This window comes from Bubalus bubalis, chromosome 8 (assembly GCF_019923935.1).
Source record: "Bubalus bubalis isolate 160015118507 breed Murrah chromosome 8, NDDB_SH_1, whole genome shotgun sequence".
NCBI classification, from domain to species: Eukaryota; Metazoa; Chordata; class Mammalia; order Artiodactyla; family Bovidae; genus Bubalus; species Bubalus bubalis.
In genome coordinates, this window is record NC_059164.1 from 66,403,913 (window position 1) to 66,424,937 (window position 21,025).

At 40.7% G+C, this 21,025-nt stretch overlaps 1 protein-coding gene across 2 annotated transcripts in view; it reads right to left on the reverse strand.

Moving 5' to 3' along the window:
• CHN2 (chimerin 2) overlaps window positions 1-21,025 on the reverse strand; it is a 344,785-nt gene that overhangs the window by 168,919 nt on the left and 154,841 nt on the right. For both annotated transcript variants that reach the window (XM_006055669.4, XM_044946700.2), the window contains exons 2-3: window positions 11,610-11,648; window positions 2,127-2,182 (exon numbers count right to left, since the gene is read on the reverse strand). In XM_006055669.4, coding sequence (XP_006055731.1) covers window positions 2,127-2,182; window positions 11,610-11,648 — 95 coding nt within the window. The remainder of the gene's footprint in view (window positions 1-2,126; window positions 2,183-11,609; window positions 11,649-21,025) is intronic.

Sequence of the window (21,025 nt, forward strand, 5' to 3'; positions counted from 1 at the left end):
GGCTCGTGGCACACAGTTCTGCTCTGCTAAGGCCTCTGGGGCACTCCCTTCCGATGCAAGTGTGACATTAAAGAAACAGGCAGTGGACCCTCGGCCCACTGGATATCTGAAGAGTTTAAGCAGAACTCTGTGAAGAGCCTTCATGAAGCTAATCTGAATCCACCCATCTCCACTGCTAACCTTCTACCTGGCTTACAGGATGATGGACATGATTCCAAGATTTTGAGAAACAAAGAAGTGCTTGGACTCTTTATTTCTTTCTATTCTCTCTTTCTTTCTCTCTTTTATACCCCCCAACACAGATAGTATCTTAAATATACCTTTAACTACATGCAATTAATAAAATCTCAAGATACCAATAGCCAAGTTCTTTGCTGTATTCCCAACACTTAGATGAAAGTCAGAACAGAGTAGGCTCCCTCTATATTATATATAATACACATATATAAAATAAATGAACAAATGAACATTTACTATCTCCTTGGGTTATGAGTTCTGGTGCCAGACTTTGCCAGTAGACTTTTTATTAATAACTCTAGGAAGAGACTGTGCGCTTCCCCAATGGCTCAGTGGGTAAAGAATCTGCCTACAATGCAGGAGACACGGAAGACTAGGGTTCAATCCCTGGGTCAGGAAGATGTCCTGGAGGAGGGCATAGCAACCAATTCCAGTATTCTTGCCTGGAGAATTCCATGGACAGAGAAACCTGGTGGGCTACAGTCCTGAAGGTCACAAAGAGTCGGTGCAACTGAGAGAGTGAGGAAGAGACTTCCGTTGAATTCTAATTTCACAAACATTCTTTTCATAGAGACATTGAAAGTTCTCTAACTCCCTATACATGGTTATATTTTTTTCTGATGGCAAAATACTAAGTATAAAGTATACTATAACGTAGTAGTATAAAGTATAAGGTAGGACTGAAGGAATTTTTAATAACTTGTTTCTTAATGCCCACCCAAAATACTCTAATTAAAACTTCTCATTAAAAATTTTGTTATTTATCGCAATCTTCTCTTATTTGGATATTATTGAAAAACCAAGGGACATCAGTCAGCAGGGTAAGTGACAGACAAGACCATACCACCAAATAAAGATCTGACCTCATTCTGAATTTTTCCTTTCAGATCAAATATTTTCTCCTCCCAAGTGATACTCCTGGGATGAGAATATTCACTCTATTAAAATTCAGACTACTCGATGAACTTCAGTGCCTTTCCACAGAAGTAAGACTTCCCATAGAAGCATTTATGAAACGGTAGTAAGTTGGCTCTGGTTGTGGGTACATATGTACCTAAGTCTTTGAGACAGATTAAAAAAACAGATCTAGTCAGTCTGCCAGAAAGTCCTGATGTCAAGGATGACTCTCAAGGTTATTGGAATTAAGAGTCTTCCCCCCTGATCAGGCAGATGTGAAGCTTTAAAAGAAATTTGCTACTCTGTATTTAAGCAAAATCATACTAAGAAAACCAAGCAAGGACCCATAGACCTTTGTTTGAAGGATTTTAGTCTGGCTATTAAAGCAACTGGTCAGCATAAAACCAGAAAACAGAGCCTTCATTTTGCCTTTCCAATCTTGCTGGCATCCAGATGATAAGAGAACTGACAAGTAAAAGCGGGCCAGGAAAGTTCTATGGCTAGGAAGCATTTTTATGAGTCAATATATTTTTAAACTTATCTCCAAGAATAAAAACCCAGTCACTCTTCTCATAGGGATTTTTTTTGAATATGACAAAGCATAGGGGTTTGCTAAATATGGGTGTTGAGAGTGTCCAGATATTTATCATTCTCTGCATTTTCTCTGCTGGAAGCATTTCATAATAAAAAAAGCGATAAAAGTATCAAATTGCAGGAGCAAAGAAAAAACAGAATACACATTTTGGGGAGTTTACAAAAAGATGCTTAATTTACCTCTGCGGTGGTGAAAAATCTAAGACTTCTGATTACAAGTTAGTATTTTTCAAATAACACTTGATTTCAAAATATAGATTATTTAGATGTTAAATCTGATGACATTTAAACATTAATAGAAATCAACTTTCAGTAACTCTGAAGGCTCTCCAATATGAACACAGTGCTGATCATTCATCATATTTAATGAGGTGTATTGGAAATAGCTGAGTACTGACCTCCCCAGGACAAATGATCCTCTTGGGACGAGGGGCCTCTTGCTGTAACTGATACACTGCCAAACAGAAAAAGAGAGAATTATAATTAAAAAAAAAAAAAAAAAAAAACCAGCACATACCAACATGGCTTCAAATAGCTCAACCTAACTACCTTTCAAGAACTGCAAATTTCTCAACCAAAAAACAAAGGAAATACCCATTTTTAGACAGAATAAAGTCAGATCATTTATATGGAAATGAGTCACAATGAATATAAACTGGCAAAATTGATTTTTTTAAATTCTCATAAGGACAATTTAGTTGCATAATTGTTACTGGCATTGTTCATGTTATAGCTTTCTTGGAAGACTAGATAAGACTAAAATTCTTTTGACAATTTTAAAGATGAAATTCTACTTGTGAGTACCTAAGTAGTAAGATCACATAATGGGATCCCTCCGTCTCAATGCTGATGAGAATATCAGGGAAAGAATGGCCTTAGAAGACAAGTGGCATTCTCTGAGATGTTAGTTATAGACAAAGATACAATTGATTCTGTGAGTGAATGAAGCCCCAAGTCATTTCTTTTTTCATGAGTTCCATTTTTGCCCTGCCCATCACCATGGATTCTTAGCTCCTTGACTATTTTCCAACCATTGTCATTCCTTTTTCTTGGGCTCTTCAGTATCTTAAATAATAACAACTGTCTTATATCCTGTATAAAAGACAGACTTTCCGGCTTGGGCATGGAGGAAAGCAGGTAATTGTATACAGAAATATAATTTATCAGGCTATTATTTGTGATTTATTAGACTATGATGAGTGGCTTTCTACCACTTAGCTAGTTTGGTTACTTTTCTTAAGAGGAAAAGCTGTGTATGTACCTTAAAGTTTTACTTTCATGGAAATGGGAGCTGAAAACGAACCTACTTGATGTTATCTTCAGAGTCATGAAGAGGGAAAAATTAATGTTAAGTAAATCTATGAATCATATCATAAATACATCTACAAAAGGTTAAAAATACAATTGTATAAAGTCTTTCTAGAAAATGTAATAAGAGAAGTGAAAATTTCTGGCTTACTCTTAGGTCTAAAAATAAAAAAAGAAATTTTAATTGAAAGACAGATAGTCATGTGGAAACAGAGGTAGAAATGATGGAACTTATTTTGTATCCATGGCTCCCCAAAGCATTCAGCTCAAAATGGTTATTTTCTTACCTAATTAAGGGTAGCCACTCAGCTTCCTCACAGAGAAGAAATCATCTGACTCTCACATAGATGGTTTTAATTCATCCCATTTCTAAGCTTAGGTTGCCCATACTAATGACGGTGTCTGTGACACTTAAGAATAACTGTAGCCACGTGTAAGGGACAGGTCAGAGAGGGCTTCTCGTACAGGAGGAATCACGAGGAAGAATTGGCTAAAGATAGAGAAACAGTTTTGGACACTCTATTGACAATCCCAGTAGAGTCCACACTCTCCTTAAATCATGAGAGAGCCTTCATGGAATCCTTTATTCCTCTCAGATCAACCCCAACACCAACTAGCTGCTTTTCAGCAGGGTTTTGCTGTTAATGAGTGTGAAGGGAACCAAATGGGGCATCTCTTAGAATCACAGAGCTCACGAGCAATTATAGAACCCATGTCCAGAGAATTCTATCTCCTCTTATCTGCCTATCACCAGCACCCTTTGAAGCCAGCAGTTATATGTGGGGGGCATGGCTGGGACGGTTTTGTGAACACCATTTTTAATGCCTCCCTTGAAAGTAGAAAAGGAAGTACAGCTGTTATAAGAGAGAAGCATTTTTAGCTATGTGTACCTTTGTAATTCATATCAGCAAACATTTGAACACTGGCTATAAAATAGATACCAAGTCAGCATTACCTTGGAGGCTTTGGGGATGAACGGAGGGGAAGGGAGAAGAGAAGGGAACCAGCATATCAAGTGCCTGTTACATGCCAGGAACAATGTTTTATTGAATCCTCTCAAGAGCTCAGAAGAAAGAACATATCATTATCATTCTCAATTTTATATGAAGAAATAAGTGCCTAGAAGAGAAATATCTGCCCCAGGGCATCAAGCTAAAATGGATCCTTTTGACTCCAAAGCCTTGGTTTATTTTTCTGTGTCTCAGGGCCTTTGCACTTGCTACTCCATCCACCTGGACTGCTTTTTCCCAAGATGTTTAGATGGCTCCCTCCCCACTCCTTCATTCAGGTCTTCCCTGACACGCTCAGCTTGGATAAAATTCCACATCATCATCCCACTCTGCTCCCATTTACACCATTTCATGTTTCTTCACAGTCCTCATCACCATCAACACACTGTATTTGTCTACTTTGAGTGCTGTCTCCCTTAACTAAGTAAGCTCTTTGCGGGCAGGGACTGTCCACAGTGGGATTCTCAGTGCTTTGAACCGGGTTTGGCACATGTAAAGTGAAAGTGAGAGTGTTAGTCGCTCAGTCATGTCTGACTCTTTGTGACCCCATGGACTGTAGCCCACCAGGCTCTCCAGGCTAGGATAATGGAGTGGGTTGCCATTTCCTACTCCAGGGGATCTTCCCAACCCAGTGATCGAATCCACGTCTCTTGCATCTCTTGCAATGGCAGGTGGATGCTTTACCCCAATGCCATGTGGGAAGCCCAGGGAAACAAAAGATGAGAGTATTTTCATTGTATGTAAAGGAGATCTTGAAAGTGTAAGTCAGGACAACACTGGTGGAAATGCAGATGAGAAGGGAGTTGATTGCCGAGGAGGATTGGCAGGGTTTGACTGCAAATGGAATGGAGGAAAGGGCCTGGAAAGATGGAAAAATTGAGATGCTGTTAACAGTCATAGAGGTTACAGGAGAGGAAATGTAAGGAACAGTTCCTCTCCTGTGTCAACAAACTACAGCCTATAGCTGTATACTCTAGGGATTCTCTGAGTAAAGAGAAGTGTGGTTGTTCACCAGTCTTACAAATGGAAACAGCCGTTTGTCCTACTCCAGCCAGGAGTAACTTTGAGGGGGGTCCCTGCAAACTCCTCAAGCCAGAGATGCCACCTCTCCTTGCTGGTCCCTGGGCTGCACACATCAGAAATCAATCACCATTTCTCAGTGAGCTACAAGATCTACTTGGTGCTGTTCTAAGCAACAGAAACTGACAAAGCCTGTTAGCCATCTGGATTCTATGTCTCTATAAAGATAATTAGATGACAACCAATTGCAATGGCAGCCATAGGAAAAAAAAAATAGGGCCTTAGACTCTATCTCAGCTTCAGTCCCTGTCCTCCTTCTCAAGACTGGCTGTAACAAAACAAACATCCATGAGGCCCATTTAATGTAACTGAAACATGTCACGTAATCTTGAAAATGTAGTTTCTTGAATTTTTGCTGTTGTTGAACAAACACACGTCACAAGCAGAATGCAGTAATAAATGTCACTTCTTGGGTGATTCTGTGCACTAAGGGGCAAGAAGATGGAATCTGCTTCTACAGCAATGTTTCAAATCAGTCCCAGGCTCTTCCCCGCCCTGGGCCCTTACACACAGAAGAGAATCCTGAGCACTGGAATAGGCTATTTGACTGGGGTGAGGGGATGGTCACTAGGAAACTTGGGGGTAGAGAAGAGGAATCCCTGCTCCCCAAGAAGTCTGAAGCAGATTGAGAAATCAAGAGTTCACTGAGAGAACCTTTTTTCTTCAGTAAGAAAACTGAAGAAAAAAGGACTCCCTTGGTAGTCCTGTGGTTAAGAATCTGCCTGGCCAATGCAAGGGACACAGGTTTGATCCTTAGTCCAGGAAAATTCCACATGCCATGGGGCAACTAAGCTCATGTGCCACAACTCTAGAGGTTGTGATCTGTAGCAAGAGAAGCCACCTCCATGACACGCCCACACACTGCAACTAGAGAGCAGCCCCCGCTTGCCACAACTAGAGAAAACTGCATGGAGCAATGAAGACCAGTGCAGCCAAAAATTAATAATTAAAAAAAAAAAAACAAAAACTTGGCTTATCCTCTGGTAACACAATCTTCCCATGGATGCCAAGTGAAAACCGTGGCCTGGGTGATGCGAAGCCCAGTCCAGACCCATCAGCTCTTAACAGACCCTGCAGCAATGTCCTCTAACAGCCTCAAGTCCCTTAGGAATGCATGTGGACCCAGGAGCCAAACCTGGACACTTGGCTGTGACACTGAGCCAGTGCCACCCTGTTCGCCGATGACTTCCCAGTATTCATAGGAAAGAACTCATGGATATGAGTAACCAATGGCGGGGGCTTCGATGGCCTCTTGGTTCAATCCCACCTCCAGGCTGCTGTGTGCAGGCTTTGTCTTGCTAACGAATGTCCAGTCTTGCTTGGGATGAAGTTTTCTCCTCTTGTCCATGGCACACTGAAAAATCTGAGGATGAGGCTGTGGAGACTTGAATCAGGGGGTCTCAGGCCTAAGTGCGTGGGAAGCAGCTGTGGGGTGTGATAAATTGCAGATTCTCCACTCTTCTGATTCAGAAATCTGGGGTCAGGCTGAGGAATAGTTATTATAACTACTCTCCTCAGGTAATTCTCATGCAGGGGGTCTGTGGACCAGAATTTGGAGGTTCTACACTTCTCTTTAGAAAAACAGGCACAAGCTGTGACTGCCTTACCTGCTGCCCAGGGGAGTCTCTGGGGAGAGCTGCTGGCCATGGCATCTGCTGCCTAATTGGCACTTGGCCTCTTAAACAATAAAATCTTTCAGAATATACCCATGGTGGTTGGCTTTTAAACTCGTCTGCTTAGGGCATGCAGTTCATACAGTTCTGGCTGAAAATTTAGAATGTGGCTTTATTTTATTTTTAAATTAAACTTGAAAATAGTCTTTTTTTTTTTAATTGAAACCAAATATTTCTCAGTAACTTCACCAATGTTTTGGGGTATGGTATTGAGTATGAAGGACTACATGTAGATAGATGATACTTTGAGGCAAGATTATTCTTATGGAAGTAAGAGCATTAGCTTCTAAAAAAATGGGGGAGCAGAAAAGGCAAGAACTTAAGCATGTAGCATCATTGTTCTTTGAGTCAAGATGGAGTTTTCATCCTTGTGGCCCCATAGATCAAAGCACACAGTCTTGTCTAAGGCAAAGACTTAATATGCATTTGTTGAACGAATGAGCAATCTACTTTATATAAAATATCAAGAGAGCTGATTTTAAATCAGACATGCATTGGTTGCCTTCTAGGCATCCATTTCCATCTTTCCCACTCCAACCATATTCCAAAGTTTCCAGTCATGGAGATTACATGGGCGTGAACCCTCTTGAGTTCCAGCCATGTGCCCTGATTGGTTTAGGGCAGTTAGTGTACCCCAACTCTCTGACCATAGTCATGTAGCCAGGGTTGGGGACTCACATCAAATAGGGCTGAGACACAATTTTTTTTTGGTAATATTTTTTACTTTATGATTAATAGAAAGCACTGCTCTCCTGGGCACATTGACAACGGTGAGTGAGTCAATGAGTGAAGTCGCTCAGTTGTGTCCGACTCTTTGTGACCCCATGGACTGTAGCCCACCAGGCTTCTCCATCCATGGGATTTTCCAGGCAAGAATACTGGAGTGGGTTGCTATTTCCTTCTCCAGGGGATCTTCCCGACCCAGGAATCGAACCTGGGTTTCCTGCATTGCAGGCAGATGCTTTACCCTCTGAGCCACCAGGGAAGCCCCAAATACCCAGGAAAGCAATTACCAAACAAAATTTAATTGCTTCTAACACCAAAGCTGAATTGGGGTGTCAATAGTCTCTCTTTTTAAAAAAACTGAATTTTGTATTGGATTACAGATGATTAACAATGTTGTGATAGTTTCAGGCGGACAGCAAAGGGACTCAGACTGAAACAAATTCTAATACTTTTGTTTGAAGTAGACTATCTCTTTGCTAGTTGCTTTTGGATGAGAATATGGTAGCTCTCTGGGGGTTAAAAGAGAAAAGCCTACTAAGCATAGAGCTAAACCTAGGAAAGCAGAACCAAGAAAGGAAGACATACGCACTGGGCTCCAATAATGTCTTTGAGTTGCTGGACCAAGTCGTGCCTAAAGCCAGTGCCTCTCAACTTTTTGCTTATGTCATTCAATGTGTTTAAGTGGAATATTCTGTTATTTATATGAAAGAGCATTGCAATTAGCATACAGCTTCTTAATGTGGATCATTATGAAGTAGATTCATTTTCCTTTAGGAATAATGTTATAATTGGGACAAAAGCTTCATAATAAGAATCTAGTATCAAATAATTCAATATTAAAACCAACAATAGGTGATAAATGAAAGAAAAGACACACCTATATACTTCTATAATCACTGTAAACAATCAATTTTTAAATCAAGTTCTATAATAAGGCAAAAATGAATAGCATCCAGCAAATGTATGAGAAATTTCAAAGTACCAAATAATCACTGGAGTTCAAAAATTAATTGTGTGATGGAAAATTATAGATTCCATAAATGATACGTTAATGAGTTTGAATCAACACCTAAAATTAATCTCTCAAAGGATGGTTTGTGAGTATTCCAAAGAGAAACACTTGGCGTTTACCAATAGGTTATTTAAAACCAAACAAATTTCATATTCTGATAGGTTAATTGAATTTTCAGATATGGAAAATGCTATTGTTTTAGCATATTTGTATATTAACATGGACCTCATAAAGTTTTGAAGGACCTCAATTTCTTCTTATTTATCTTTTAAGACCTACATGCAGATTTATCCTCTTCTAGAAAGTCTTCTGTAATCCCAGGAGGGAGAGGAGTAGTATATTGTTGCTTCAGTCTATTTGCATATTAATTGGTTTACATCTGTCTTTCTTTCTAGGCTGTAAATTTGAGGAAAGCATGGACCACATTTTTAGCTACTGTTGATTCCTAGTGCTTCTCCTAATGCTTATAATGTATGTTTGCTAAAAGACCAAATGAGTAGATGATAAACTTGACAATAAGAAGGAGTAGCATGAGTTGGCAATGAGTGTTAGATGAGCTTATAAGTAGTCTAACATTGAAACTCAAAGAATTAGTGGATTCGGGACAACCAAAGAGAATTCTCAGTAGTACCTGTGTTTTTGATGTTGTGGATGGCCCTGCTGATGGCATCCTCCCCTCAGAACTGCAGGGTGCAGTTCTGAATCACTGCTGCTGCTGCTGCTGCTGCTGCTGCTAAGGTGCTTCAGTTGTGTCCGACTCTGTGCGACCCCATAGACGGCAGCCCACCAGGCTCCCCCGTCCCTGGGATTCTCCAGGCAAGAACACTGGAGTGGGTTGCCATTTCCTTCTCCAATGCACGAAAGTGAAAAGTGAAAGTGAAGTCGCTCAGTCGTGTCCGACTCCTAGCGACCCCATGGACTGCAGCCCACCAGGCTCCTCCGTCCATGGGATTTTCCAGGCAAGAGTACTGGAGTGGGGTGCCATTGCCTTCTCCTCTGAATCACTGGAGACTCTCAAATAGAGCCTGGATGACTATTAGCTGAGTATAATAAAGAGGAACTTCATATATGTCATTAGGTTTGTATTAAATGGCCTCAACTGTCCCTTCTGTGTATCTAAATTTTTATGATTCTAGAGCAAAGTATACACACACACACACACACATACACACGCACACACACACACACAACTTGGTTAGATCCTAAAAATCAAAACCAATACACTCTGGTAAATTTAATAGCATGAACACGTAATAAATAGCACCTTTTCTGGGCTTCCTTAGAACATAAACGTGTTTTTACGAGGTGCACTGCGTGTCCCAAGGCCTCCTGGAAAAGCGAAATGACTCAGCCAGTGCTGTCTTCTGCTCCAGTAAAGCTCTCCGCGGTGGCATTCACTCAACAAATGTTTATTGGGTAGTTAACGGATGCAAGGCTGTGTGCAAGAAGGTGAGCAAGGAACAGTAAGTCATGCCACCCTCCCAATGCCTCTCACTACACATATTTGGTTGATTTACTGTCAGAGCACTTCACACTCCATTAGGAAACAAACAAACAAAAACATCCAATTACTTAGTCATTAGCACTGCCTTTTAAAATAGAAGATGAGAATGCAGAACATTAGATTGGAAGGGCCCTTAGAGACCCAGCACAACCCCTTTATTTCACAGATGGAAGAACAGACTCATGTAATAAAGAACGAGGAGCCTCTCTATATGCTGACGTGGGAAGATCAAATTGTGAAGTGAAACAAGCAAGTTGAAGGACATCGGGTACAGCATAAACCCATTTTCCACAGAAGGGACCAACCACAAAAATGCCTTAATATCAGGCATGTGTATTTTAAACACTTGGAAGGATATGCTTTCCAAAATGGACAGTGGTCAGCAATTGGAAGGGAGGAGTGGAATACGGGGTGGGGATGGTATGTGGTTTATGGGAGATTTTTACTCTCAGCTTTATGTATTTCTCTAATGTTTGTCTTTTATGTAGCTTTGTTTTGCTTTTGTTACAGATACATACACACACGGGTATATGCTGTGTGCGTCTGTGTGTATGTATATACTTTACGTACTTATGTATACAATTTTAAATAGAAAGAAAAAAATCCTGAAAACTTGCAGGCTGAGTCAGGCTTGTTTCTGGGTTCCACTCTGAATGCCCCAGTAACGCTTCCTGTAAAACCTTTGCCAAATTACTGAACCTCCTTGATCTGTGGTTCCTTTGTGTGTGAAATGGGGATAAGAATGGTACCCATTGCTGAGGGCTAAGATGGGATTTGGGAATTCAGGCACAGACCTAGCATGGTAGCTGGCAACATGGCAGGTCTCAATGGTCAGAAGAAACAAGGGCAACATCAATAATGACAGAAATAATTCTCCTTATCACTATTGTCTAGAAGCAGAGCTTGAACAAGAGCCTGTTCTCCTGGGGTCTCCCCATACCATACCCCTCCCCTTTCTCACTGGAGAATTACTTAGGCAGGTGATACTAAGGAAAGAGAAAATGAGCCTGAGGTAATGACAAGTGCCTGCCTTCATGAGGGGAGTCAGATTGATGACTGATGATCAGATAATGAACCCTGTTTCTAAGGAGTCACCGTTAGTGACCAAACATTATTCTTCCCTATCTGTTAATTTTTTGGTGGTAAATGTCATACAATATTAAGCTATAGGATAAACAGTCAAGAACATAATTCATGGAAGTCAACATACTTACCCTTGATGACCAGCTGTGGAAAAAAAAGGAAGAAAGGAAAGAAGGATGGAAGGAAAGAGGAAAGGAAAGGAGACAAGGAGTGCCCTGAAGAAAGTCAGAGTCAGAATATCCATCTTTTTTTTTTTCCCCTAAGCATTCCTAAGTGAGTCATGGCAGCTGGCTCTCATAGGTCCTCTCCCGGGGAGAGGCCTCTTTCTATTTTCTCTGACCAATATATCCCTTAGTAGAAAAAGAAATTTGGATTTGCAGGGCTGTGATGAGGGAGTTTGTGTGTGCACTAAATCAACAGCAAAAACTGTTCAAAAGGCAGGCCAGCTAAAGACTTCTGAGGAGATTTTCATTTTAGATACTCACAGTATGATTTCCATATTGGAGGCTGGTATTCTTCAGCATCTAGAATAAAAAAAAGGAATCAATCCATCAGCTTGAATGTCAAACTGCCAACATGTGTCTTCTCTGGGGGAACAATACTGTCAGCAGTCCTCGCCTTCCAGTCCCAAGGGTCCTCTCAGCTCATTTACGGGACAGTTCCAGGCAAGAGGGAGGAATTGGGAAAGGCGACCCTTGTGGACCCAACACCACTTTGTCCAGGTCACTTACCATGACCGAATCAACTGCTTAACCATTTTCATAGAGCCCAGTAAATCAAAAAAGATTTTTAAAGCAATTAACTTGATTGTACCCTCCAGTAATCCTTTCAAACAGTATTTACTTAACTTGGCATAATAAACATATAGTTTATCTCACAGATTCCAATCAGACCTTTAGCCCATTTATTTAGACTTGAGGGCAAGATGCACATTGGAAGTATGTAATATTAAATCTGGGAAGTTGTACCACTCAGCCAACTGAACTCCTAAAATACTAGGTCTGACAGCAGAGACACTGATGATTCAATTGGAATCTCATCATGTCCTTGAATTTACTCCAGTGTGTGACTTAGGAAATTTCCAGAAAACCTCTCAGCAATCAGAAGTGTCAGAGGAAAAGAGTTGCAACAAAATGGAGAGGACGAAACTGTTATTCATCAAACTAGAAGGCAGACAATGGGAGAAAATCTGCTTGTTCAGTCAGCTCAACAATCCCAAGGCTGACAGCTGATTTTATAATTCTGATGGAGTTATTAGAGTCCTCCTGAGCTCATAGCTAAGGTCTTGGTAAAACATACTCCAGCTTAAACAGCCAGAGGGAAAAATCCATTCCCTGACTCACAGAATATTGAGCTGGGGAACTTTGAAGAGTTCTTTTAGTTCAGTTCTTTTCAATGAGGGAACTGTTTTTGCCACCTTGCACGTGTTCGGCATCATTCACCCAGCCTAACGTGCCCCTGTCCTTCTGTTGCTGTCACATACTAAAATTTTATGAAAAGGAATAGAAACTTTCTAATCTCATGCAATAAGACAGTTTGAGAAATTTTCCCCTCCTAAAAAACAAATATGCTTGCTGCTGCTGCTGCTGCTGCTGCTGCTGCTGCTGCTGCTAAGTCGCTTCAGTCGTGTGCGACTCTGTGCGACCCCAGAGACGGCAGCCCACCAGGCTCCCCTGTCCCTGGGATTCTCCAGGCAAGAACACTGGAGTGGGTTGCCATTTCCTTCTCCAATGCATGAAAGAGAAAAGTGAAAGTGAAGTCGCTCAGTCGTGTCCGACTCTTAACAACTCCATGGACTGCAGCCTACCAGGCTCCTCCGTCCATGGGATTTTCCAGGCAAGAGTACTGGAATGGGTTGCCATTGCCTTCTCCAATATGCTTACTATACATAAAAAGAAACTGGAGTGGTGAAAATCCCCCAAATCTTATTCAATCACAGTTGTGTAGCTTAAATGAAATTCTTTCACAATTACTTACTCTCTGGGGCCCATCCTATCACAGAGGCAACTAAACACCTCCTAAGACAGTTTCATACAAAAACATCTGGATAGTTAGGCTTACCTAGTCAGGAACCTCTCTATGGATAATCAGCCACATAGACACACACACAAAACAGTGTATTAATAATGGTTTATGTTGTTATGCAAACTTTGTTTGCTAAAAAAAGTGAAACTCCTAATACTTTAGTCAAAGTGGACAATGTAATAGTGAGCTTTTAACCTAAACAAGCAATTAATTTCATCCTATGTGTTGTTGCTTAGTCGCTACGTCGTATCTGACTCTTTCAAGACCCATGGACTGTAGCCCTCCTGGCTCCTCTGTTCATAGGATTTTTCAGGCAAGAACACTGGAGTGGGTTGTCATTTTCTTCTCCAGGGAATCTTGTAGACCCAGGGATTGAATCCATGTCTTCTGCATTGCAGGCGGATTCTTTACCACTGAGCCACCTGGGAAGCCCATCCTATATGTAACACAGACCAATTTTAATGGATTAATATGGTGTTTGTTTATAAAGAACTCTCAAATAAAATAAATCATATTGCTGAGTTTACAACAAAATTCTAGAACCATCCATACAATACTACCTCACCAGAAAAGCCAGGTCCTATATGTTAAAACACTGATGACACCTTCAAAAATCTTTTTCAAAGATATAGAGCCAATACACACACATACACATACACCAGACTGCATAGTAGTAGGAATTCCTGAGATGTCATCTACCCAAAGATGTCTTTATTATTTTAGATGAGATTTACTCTATAAGCTAAGTAGAACCCCCAGACCAAGAAGTGGTCAAGAATATTCAGAACTGAAAAGTGTATCTTTCTACATGCTGAGGGAAGTTCCCCTCTAAATAAGTAGTGTCCTTAATTCAGGTTTCAGATACTCAACTTGGATCTCCTAAAGGGCTTCTTATCTGAAGTTAGAAGTTTGGATTAAATGGCCTCTCACTGCTCATTTCAGTCTTGCTCTGTGAAAAACCTAGAATTTTCACCTGAAATATTGGCTCCTATCCTTTAATTGCCAAATTCAGACTGAAATTGAAGAAAGTAGGGAAAACCACTAGACCATTCAGGTATGACCTAAATCAAATCCCTTATGATTATACAGTGGAAGTGAGAAATAGATTTAAGGGCCTAGATCTGATAGATAGAGTGCCTGATGAACTATGGACGCAGGTTCATGACATTGTACAGGAGACAGGGATCAAGACCACCCCCATGGAAAAGAAATGCAAAAAAGCAAAATGGCTGTCTGGGGAGGTCTTACAAATAGCTGTGAAAAGAACAGAAGTGAAAAGCAGAGGAGAAAAGGAAAGATATAAGCATCTGAATGAAGAGTTCCAAAGAATAGCAAGGAGAGAGATAAGAAAGCCTTCCTCAGCAATCAATGCAAAGAAATAGAAGAAAACAACAGAATGGGAAAGACTAGAGATCTCTTCAAGAAAATTAGAGATACCAAGGGAATATTTCATGCAAAGATGGGCTTGATAAAGGACAGAAATGGTATGGACCCAACAGAAGCAGAAGATATTAAGAAGAGGTGGCAAGAATACACAGAAGAACTCTACAAAAAAGATCTTCATGACCCAGATAATCACAATGGTGTGATCACTGACCTAGAGCCAGACATCCTGGAATGTGAAGTCAAGTAGGCCTTAGAAAGCATCACTATGAACAAAGCTAGTGGAGGTGATGGAATTCCAGTTGAGCTATTTCAAATCCTGAAAGATGATGCTGTAAAAGTGCTGCACTCAATATGCCAGCAAATTTGGAAAACTCAGCAGTGGCCACAGGACTGGAAAAGGTCAGTTTTCATTCCAATCCCAAAGAAAGGCAATGCCAAAGAATGCTCAAACTACCGCACAATTGCACTCATCTCACATGCTAGTAAAGTAATGCTCAAAATTCTCCAAGCCAGGTTTCAGCAATACATGAACTGTGAAGTTCCAGATGTTCAACCTGGTTTTAGAAAAGGCAGAGGAACCAGGGATCAAATTGCCAACATCCACTGGATCATGGAAAAAGCAAGAGAGTTTCAGAAAAACATCTATTTCTGCTTTATTGACTATGCCAAAGCCTTTGACTGTGTGGATCACAATAAACTGTGGAAAAGTCTTCAAGAGATGGGAATACCAGACCACCTGATCTGCCTCTTGAGAAACTTATATGCAGGTCAGGAAGCAACAGTTAGAACTGGACATAGAACAACACATTGGTTCCAAATAGGAAAAGGAGTTTGTCAAGGCTGTATATTGTCACCCTGCTTATTTAACTTATATGCAGAATACATCATGAGAAACGCTGGGCTGGAAGAAGCACAAGCTGGAATCAAGATTGTCGGGAGAAATATCAATAACCTCAGATATGCAGATGACACCACCCTTATGGCAGAAAGTGAAGAGGAACTAAAAAGCCTCTTGATGAAAGTGAAAGAGGAGAGTGAAAAAGTTGGCTTAAAGCTCAACATTCAGAAAACGAAGATCATGGCATCCGGTCCCATCACTTTGTGGGAAATTGATGGGGAAACAGTGGAAACAGTGTCAGCCTTTATTTTTCTGGGCTCCAAAATCACTGCAGATGGTGACTGCAGCCATGAAATTAAAAGACGCTTACTCCTTGGAAGGAAAGTTATGACAAACCTAGATAGCATATTGAAAAGCAGAGACATCACTTTGCCAACAAAGGTCCGTCTAGTCAAGGCTATGGTTTTTCCAGTGGTCATGTATGGATGTGAAAGTTGGACTGTGAAGAAAGCTGAGTGCCAAAGAATTGATGCTTTTGAACTATGGTGTTGGAGAAGACTCTTGAGAGTCCCTTGGACTGCAAGGAGATCCAACCAGTCCATTCTAAAGGAGATCAGTCCTGGGTGTTCTTTGGAAGGAATGATGCTAAAGCTGAAACTCCAATACTTTGGCCACCTCAAGCGAAGAGTTGACTCATTGGAAGAGACTCTGATGCTGGGAGGGGTTGGGGGCAGGAGGAAAAGGGGACGACAGAGGATGAGATGGCTGGATGGCATCACCGACTCGATGCACATGAGTTTGAGTGAACTCCGGGAGTTGGGGATGGACAGGGAGGCCTGGCGTGCTGCAATTCATGGGGTTGCAAAGAGTCGGACACGACTGAGCTGAACTGATCCTTTAAACTTGCATTTAGCCTTCCCTACACATAAACACTTAATCCCTTTTGGATTGCTCCTTGCTGGCAATGTCACATAGAGGTGAAGAAAGCTGTCCATAGAGACTGGATATCATAATGCTGCCTTGTTTAAAAATCCTCCATTGTCTCTCATCTGCATTTGGAATAAAATACAAACATTATGGGTTTCCGTGATGGCTCAGCTGTTAAGAATCCGCATGCAATGCAAGAGATACAGGAGATGTGGGTTCGATCCCTGGGTCAGGAAAATCCCCTGGAGGAGGGCATGGCAACCTACTCCAGTATTCTTGCCTGGAGAATTCCACAGACAAAGGAGCCTGGCATGCTATACAGTCCATAGACTCGCAAAGAGTCTGTCATGACTGAGTGACTGAGCACATATACATACAAACATTATACTGTGGGCTCCAGTCCTGCCCTCCTCTTCACTCCACTGCAGGCATTCCCCTGCGTTTCACGTATTATCCAATCATACTGGTCTTCTCTCTTTTCCCAGAACAAGCCAAGCCAAGGCAAGGCCCCTGGCCTTTGCTCCTGTGGGCCCTCCAAGTAAAAATTCTCCTCTAACAGACTTTTGCATGGCTGACTTGCTCTATCTTGTGGGGTTCAACTGAAATTTCACCTCCCAGGGGTCGTCTTTGCCAATCTTACGTAAAACAGCCTTCTCCCACCTCCCACTCTCCTTCATAGCACTTATTATCATCAGAAATTATTTATTGATTTGTTGGCTTGTTATTTCTGGCCTCATCCCAGTATTAGCTAAACTCCACACAAGCAGGAATTTTGCCTCATTCACTTAGGCCTCACTGACCCTTAAGAAGGTTGCATGGCGTATAATGGACATTAAAAAAGCATGTGCTAAATAAATGAATGAATTCTCGGGGCTCAGACTGTACCTCTGACAACTACTGGCTGAATGACATGAAGCAGGTTACTCGACTCCTTTTCAGTTCAGTTCTGTCTCTCAGTTGTTTCCAACTCTTTGTGACCCCATGGACTGCAGCATGCCAGGCCTCCCTGTCCACAACTAACTCCCAGAGTTTACTCAAACTCATGTCCATTGAGTCAGTGATGCCATCCAACCATCTCATCCTCTGTCGTCCCCTTCTCCTCCTGCCTTCAATCTTTCCCAGCATCAGGGTCTTTTCAAATGAGTCAGTTCTTTGCATTAGGTAGCCAAAGTATTTGAGTTTCAGTTTCAGCATCAGTCCTTCCAATGAATGTTCAGGACTGATTTCCTTTAGGATGGACTGGTTAGATCTCCTTGCAGTCCAAGTGACTCTCAAGAGTCTTCTCCAACACCACAATTCAAAAGCATCAATTCTTTGGTGCTCAGCTTTCTCTATACTCCAACTCTCACATCCATACGTGACTACTGGAAAAATCATAGCTCGGACTAGATGGGCCTTTGTTGGTCTCTGCTTTTGAATATGCTATCTAGGTTGGTCATAACTTTTCTTCCAAGGAGCAAGCATCTTTTAATTTCATGGCTGCAGTCACCATCTGCAGCGATTTTGGAGCCCAAAACAATAAAGTCTGTCACTGTTTCTACTGTTTCCCCATCTACTTTCCATGAAGTGATGGGACCAGATGCCATGATCTTAGTTTTCTGAATGTTGAGTTTTAAGCCAACTTCTTTTAAGAGCCTCCAATACTCATCTTTATTAAACCAAAAAATAAATGTACCTACCATAAAACTGATTGCTTGTGTTTATCGTGACAATTAAATGATTTAATATATATAAAGTTCCTGGGACAGAGCCTGGTAAATAGCAAGTCCTCCATGAAGCCCCACTAATGCTTTTGTGTTGTCATGGTTACATCACCCTGTCCTGATTCTTCCCAGGTAAACTCAGGCTCATGTCTCCTCTCCCTTGGCTACAGTCAGTAACTATCTGTATTCTTGCCCCCAGATCTGGAGGCTGTAATTAAGCTCCAGTGCTGTTGTCATGGAAGGTTTTTCTTTCTCATAAAAGAATCCAAAGTGAGAGGCCATTTGTCATGCTTCAGTGGAGCAGCTATAATTACCTGGGTCTTAGAGATTCATTTCACAAGCCACTAAAGTGCAGTTAGGAGGTTTTCGTCAAGCAACAAGGCACAAAATATTTTTAATTTGTTGAAACAAATCTTTAGCTGCCTTCAACACTGTCCCACCAACATCACATTTGCCCCAATTTCACACAGTATTTTTTAAAAATCTGCCATATTCTTAAATAGCCTGATACTATATATTTTTAAAAAACTGGAATAGGTTTTCTAGGTCATTGAGTTCACCTTCCTCATTTGGCAAATGAGGAAAACGAAATGAGAAGGATGAAGTGGCTTTCTCAAGGTCATAAAATAAGTCAGAGGAAGAGGTGGGATTAGAGCAGGGAGCTCTGCCCTCCAGCCTCTGACACATTGTCATCCTTGCCAGGAAATCCACCCTAATTTACATAAACTGACAGCAAGAAAAAAAAAATTATATAACAGGCTTGATCCTGCAATTCTTGTGAATCTCGGAAGAAAAAATAAAATAGAAAGAAAAGCAGTCATATGAGTCAGACAGAAAAAGACAAATATCATATGATATCACTTACATGTGGAATCTATTAAAATGATACAAATGCACTTATTTACAAAACAGAAACAGACTCACAGACTTACTTAGAAAACAAGCTTACAGTTAACAGAGGGGAAAGGTGAGGGAGGAGGGATAAATTTTAGGATACTGGAATTAACATACATAGTATGAATTAATATACATACTACTGTACATAAAATAGATAACTGGCAGGAACCGACAGTATAGGACAGAGAACTCTACCCAGTACTCTGTAATAACCAATTTGGAAAAGAACCTGGAAAAGAATGGACATATGTATATTACATTACAGATTTGACCCTACAATTCTTGTGAAGCTTATATATATGTATCTGTATAACTAAATCATTTTGCTGTACATGTGAAACTAACACAACATTGTAAGTCAACTACATGCCAATATAAAATAAAACTAAAAAACAATAAAAAGAAAATTGATATCAAGTCAACTGTGGACATTATTCCATCAATACACATACCCCATCTAATAGGGCTTCCCTTGTGGCTCAGTCAGTAAGAAATCCACCTGCAATGCAGGAGACCCAGGTTCGATCCCTGGCTTGGGAAGATCCCTGGAGATGGAAATGGATGGCAACCCACTCCAATATTCTTGCCTGGAGAATCCCATGGACAGAGGAGCCTGGAAGGCTACAGTCCATTGAGTTGCAAAGAGTCAGACATCACTGAAGCAACTGAGCACACAGCTAATAGTTAAATCCAGGAGATGCAAGATACAGGAAGTACTGAAAACAAAAGCCATTATGTTTTGAGTAAGGGTATCATTTTATTGAACATTTTAGAGAAATAGACATAATGCAGAAGGAGGAAGTAGAACCAAAAAAATTCCTTGTTCTCAGAAAAAAAAAACTATCATTGAACCCAGATGGACAGTTAAATTTTTCAAAAGGTCAGAGAGGCTTAAAAAACAAATTGCTTAAAAACTCTGACAAATAGGTATCCAACTTTAAAAACTATGTAGCCTTTTGTACTCAGCAATTCTATTCATGTCAATTCAGCCTAAGGTAGAAACTGAACATGTGTACAAACATGAATATATGAACAAAGTGTTCCCTGCTGCTTTGGGTACAGCGGTGAATCTAATAACCCAGAAAGGAGTGGTAAAATAAATTACCACATGCCATAGCGATGAAATGATGGTGCTGGTCAGAGGTCTGTGGTCCACAGCATGGTCTCTAGAGCTAGACAAGGTTCAAAACCCTAACTCTGTTACTTACTAGCTGTGTGACCTTACACAAGTTATCTCATCTCTCTGTCCTTTAGTTTTTAAGTCTATAGAATGACAGTAATAATACTATCCAACATACAGCATGTTGTAAAGATAGGATGGTTTGTCTGGACTGAGTAAACTCTATCTTTGCTCACATTATTATCTTTCCTTAATGACACAGAAAAATATTCATGCTATGCTATGTACTAAACAAATGAGGTCACAGAATAATTTAATAAATATCCAACTTTAAGAAAAATATAAGTAATTATAGATATCAGTTCAGTTCAGTCACTCAGTCATGTCTGACTCTTTGCGACCCCATAGACTGTAGCACACCAGGCTTCCCTGTCCGTCACCAACTCCTGGAGCTTACTCAAACTCATGTCCATTGCATTGGTGATGCCGTCCAACCATCTCATCTTCTGTTGTTCCCTTCTCCTCCCACCTTCAATCTTTCCCAGCATCAGGGTCTTTTCCAATGAGTTGGTTCTTCGTATCAGGTGGCCAAATCAATTATATACATAGAAATGTTTTATTTATAAGACTATAAACCTAACTGTTAACAGTTGCTACACCTGGTAGTGAAAACACAGGGGATTTCTAATTTTCTCTTCTTTTGTCCACCTGTATTTCCTAATTTTATGTTCATATTGCTTGTACAAAAATTAACACGTATGAGAAATAATTGCTAGGTGGTTTTTCTTTTTGAACATGCTCTCTAAATAAATTAAGCACAAGTGAAAAGGCCTAACAAAAAATAATTCCTATAATAACACATGCAGCATGAACAGTATTTGTCCAGGAGGAGCTAAGGATGAAGACAAAAGAAAAGAGATCAGGGCTTCTCAAAGACTAAGCCCCATTCCCTTGGCTCTCTTAAAAATTCTGTGAAATAAATGTTAATGAGGAATTCTAAGCAAG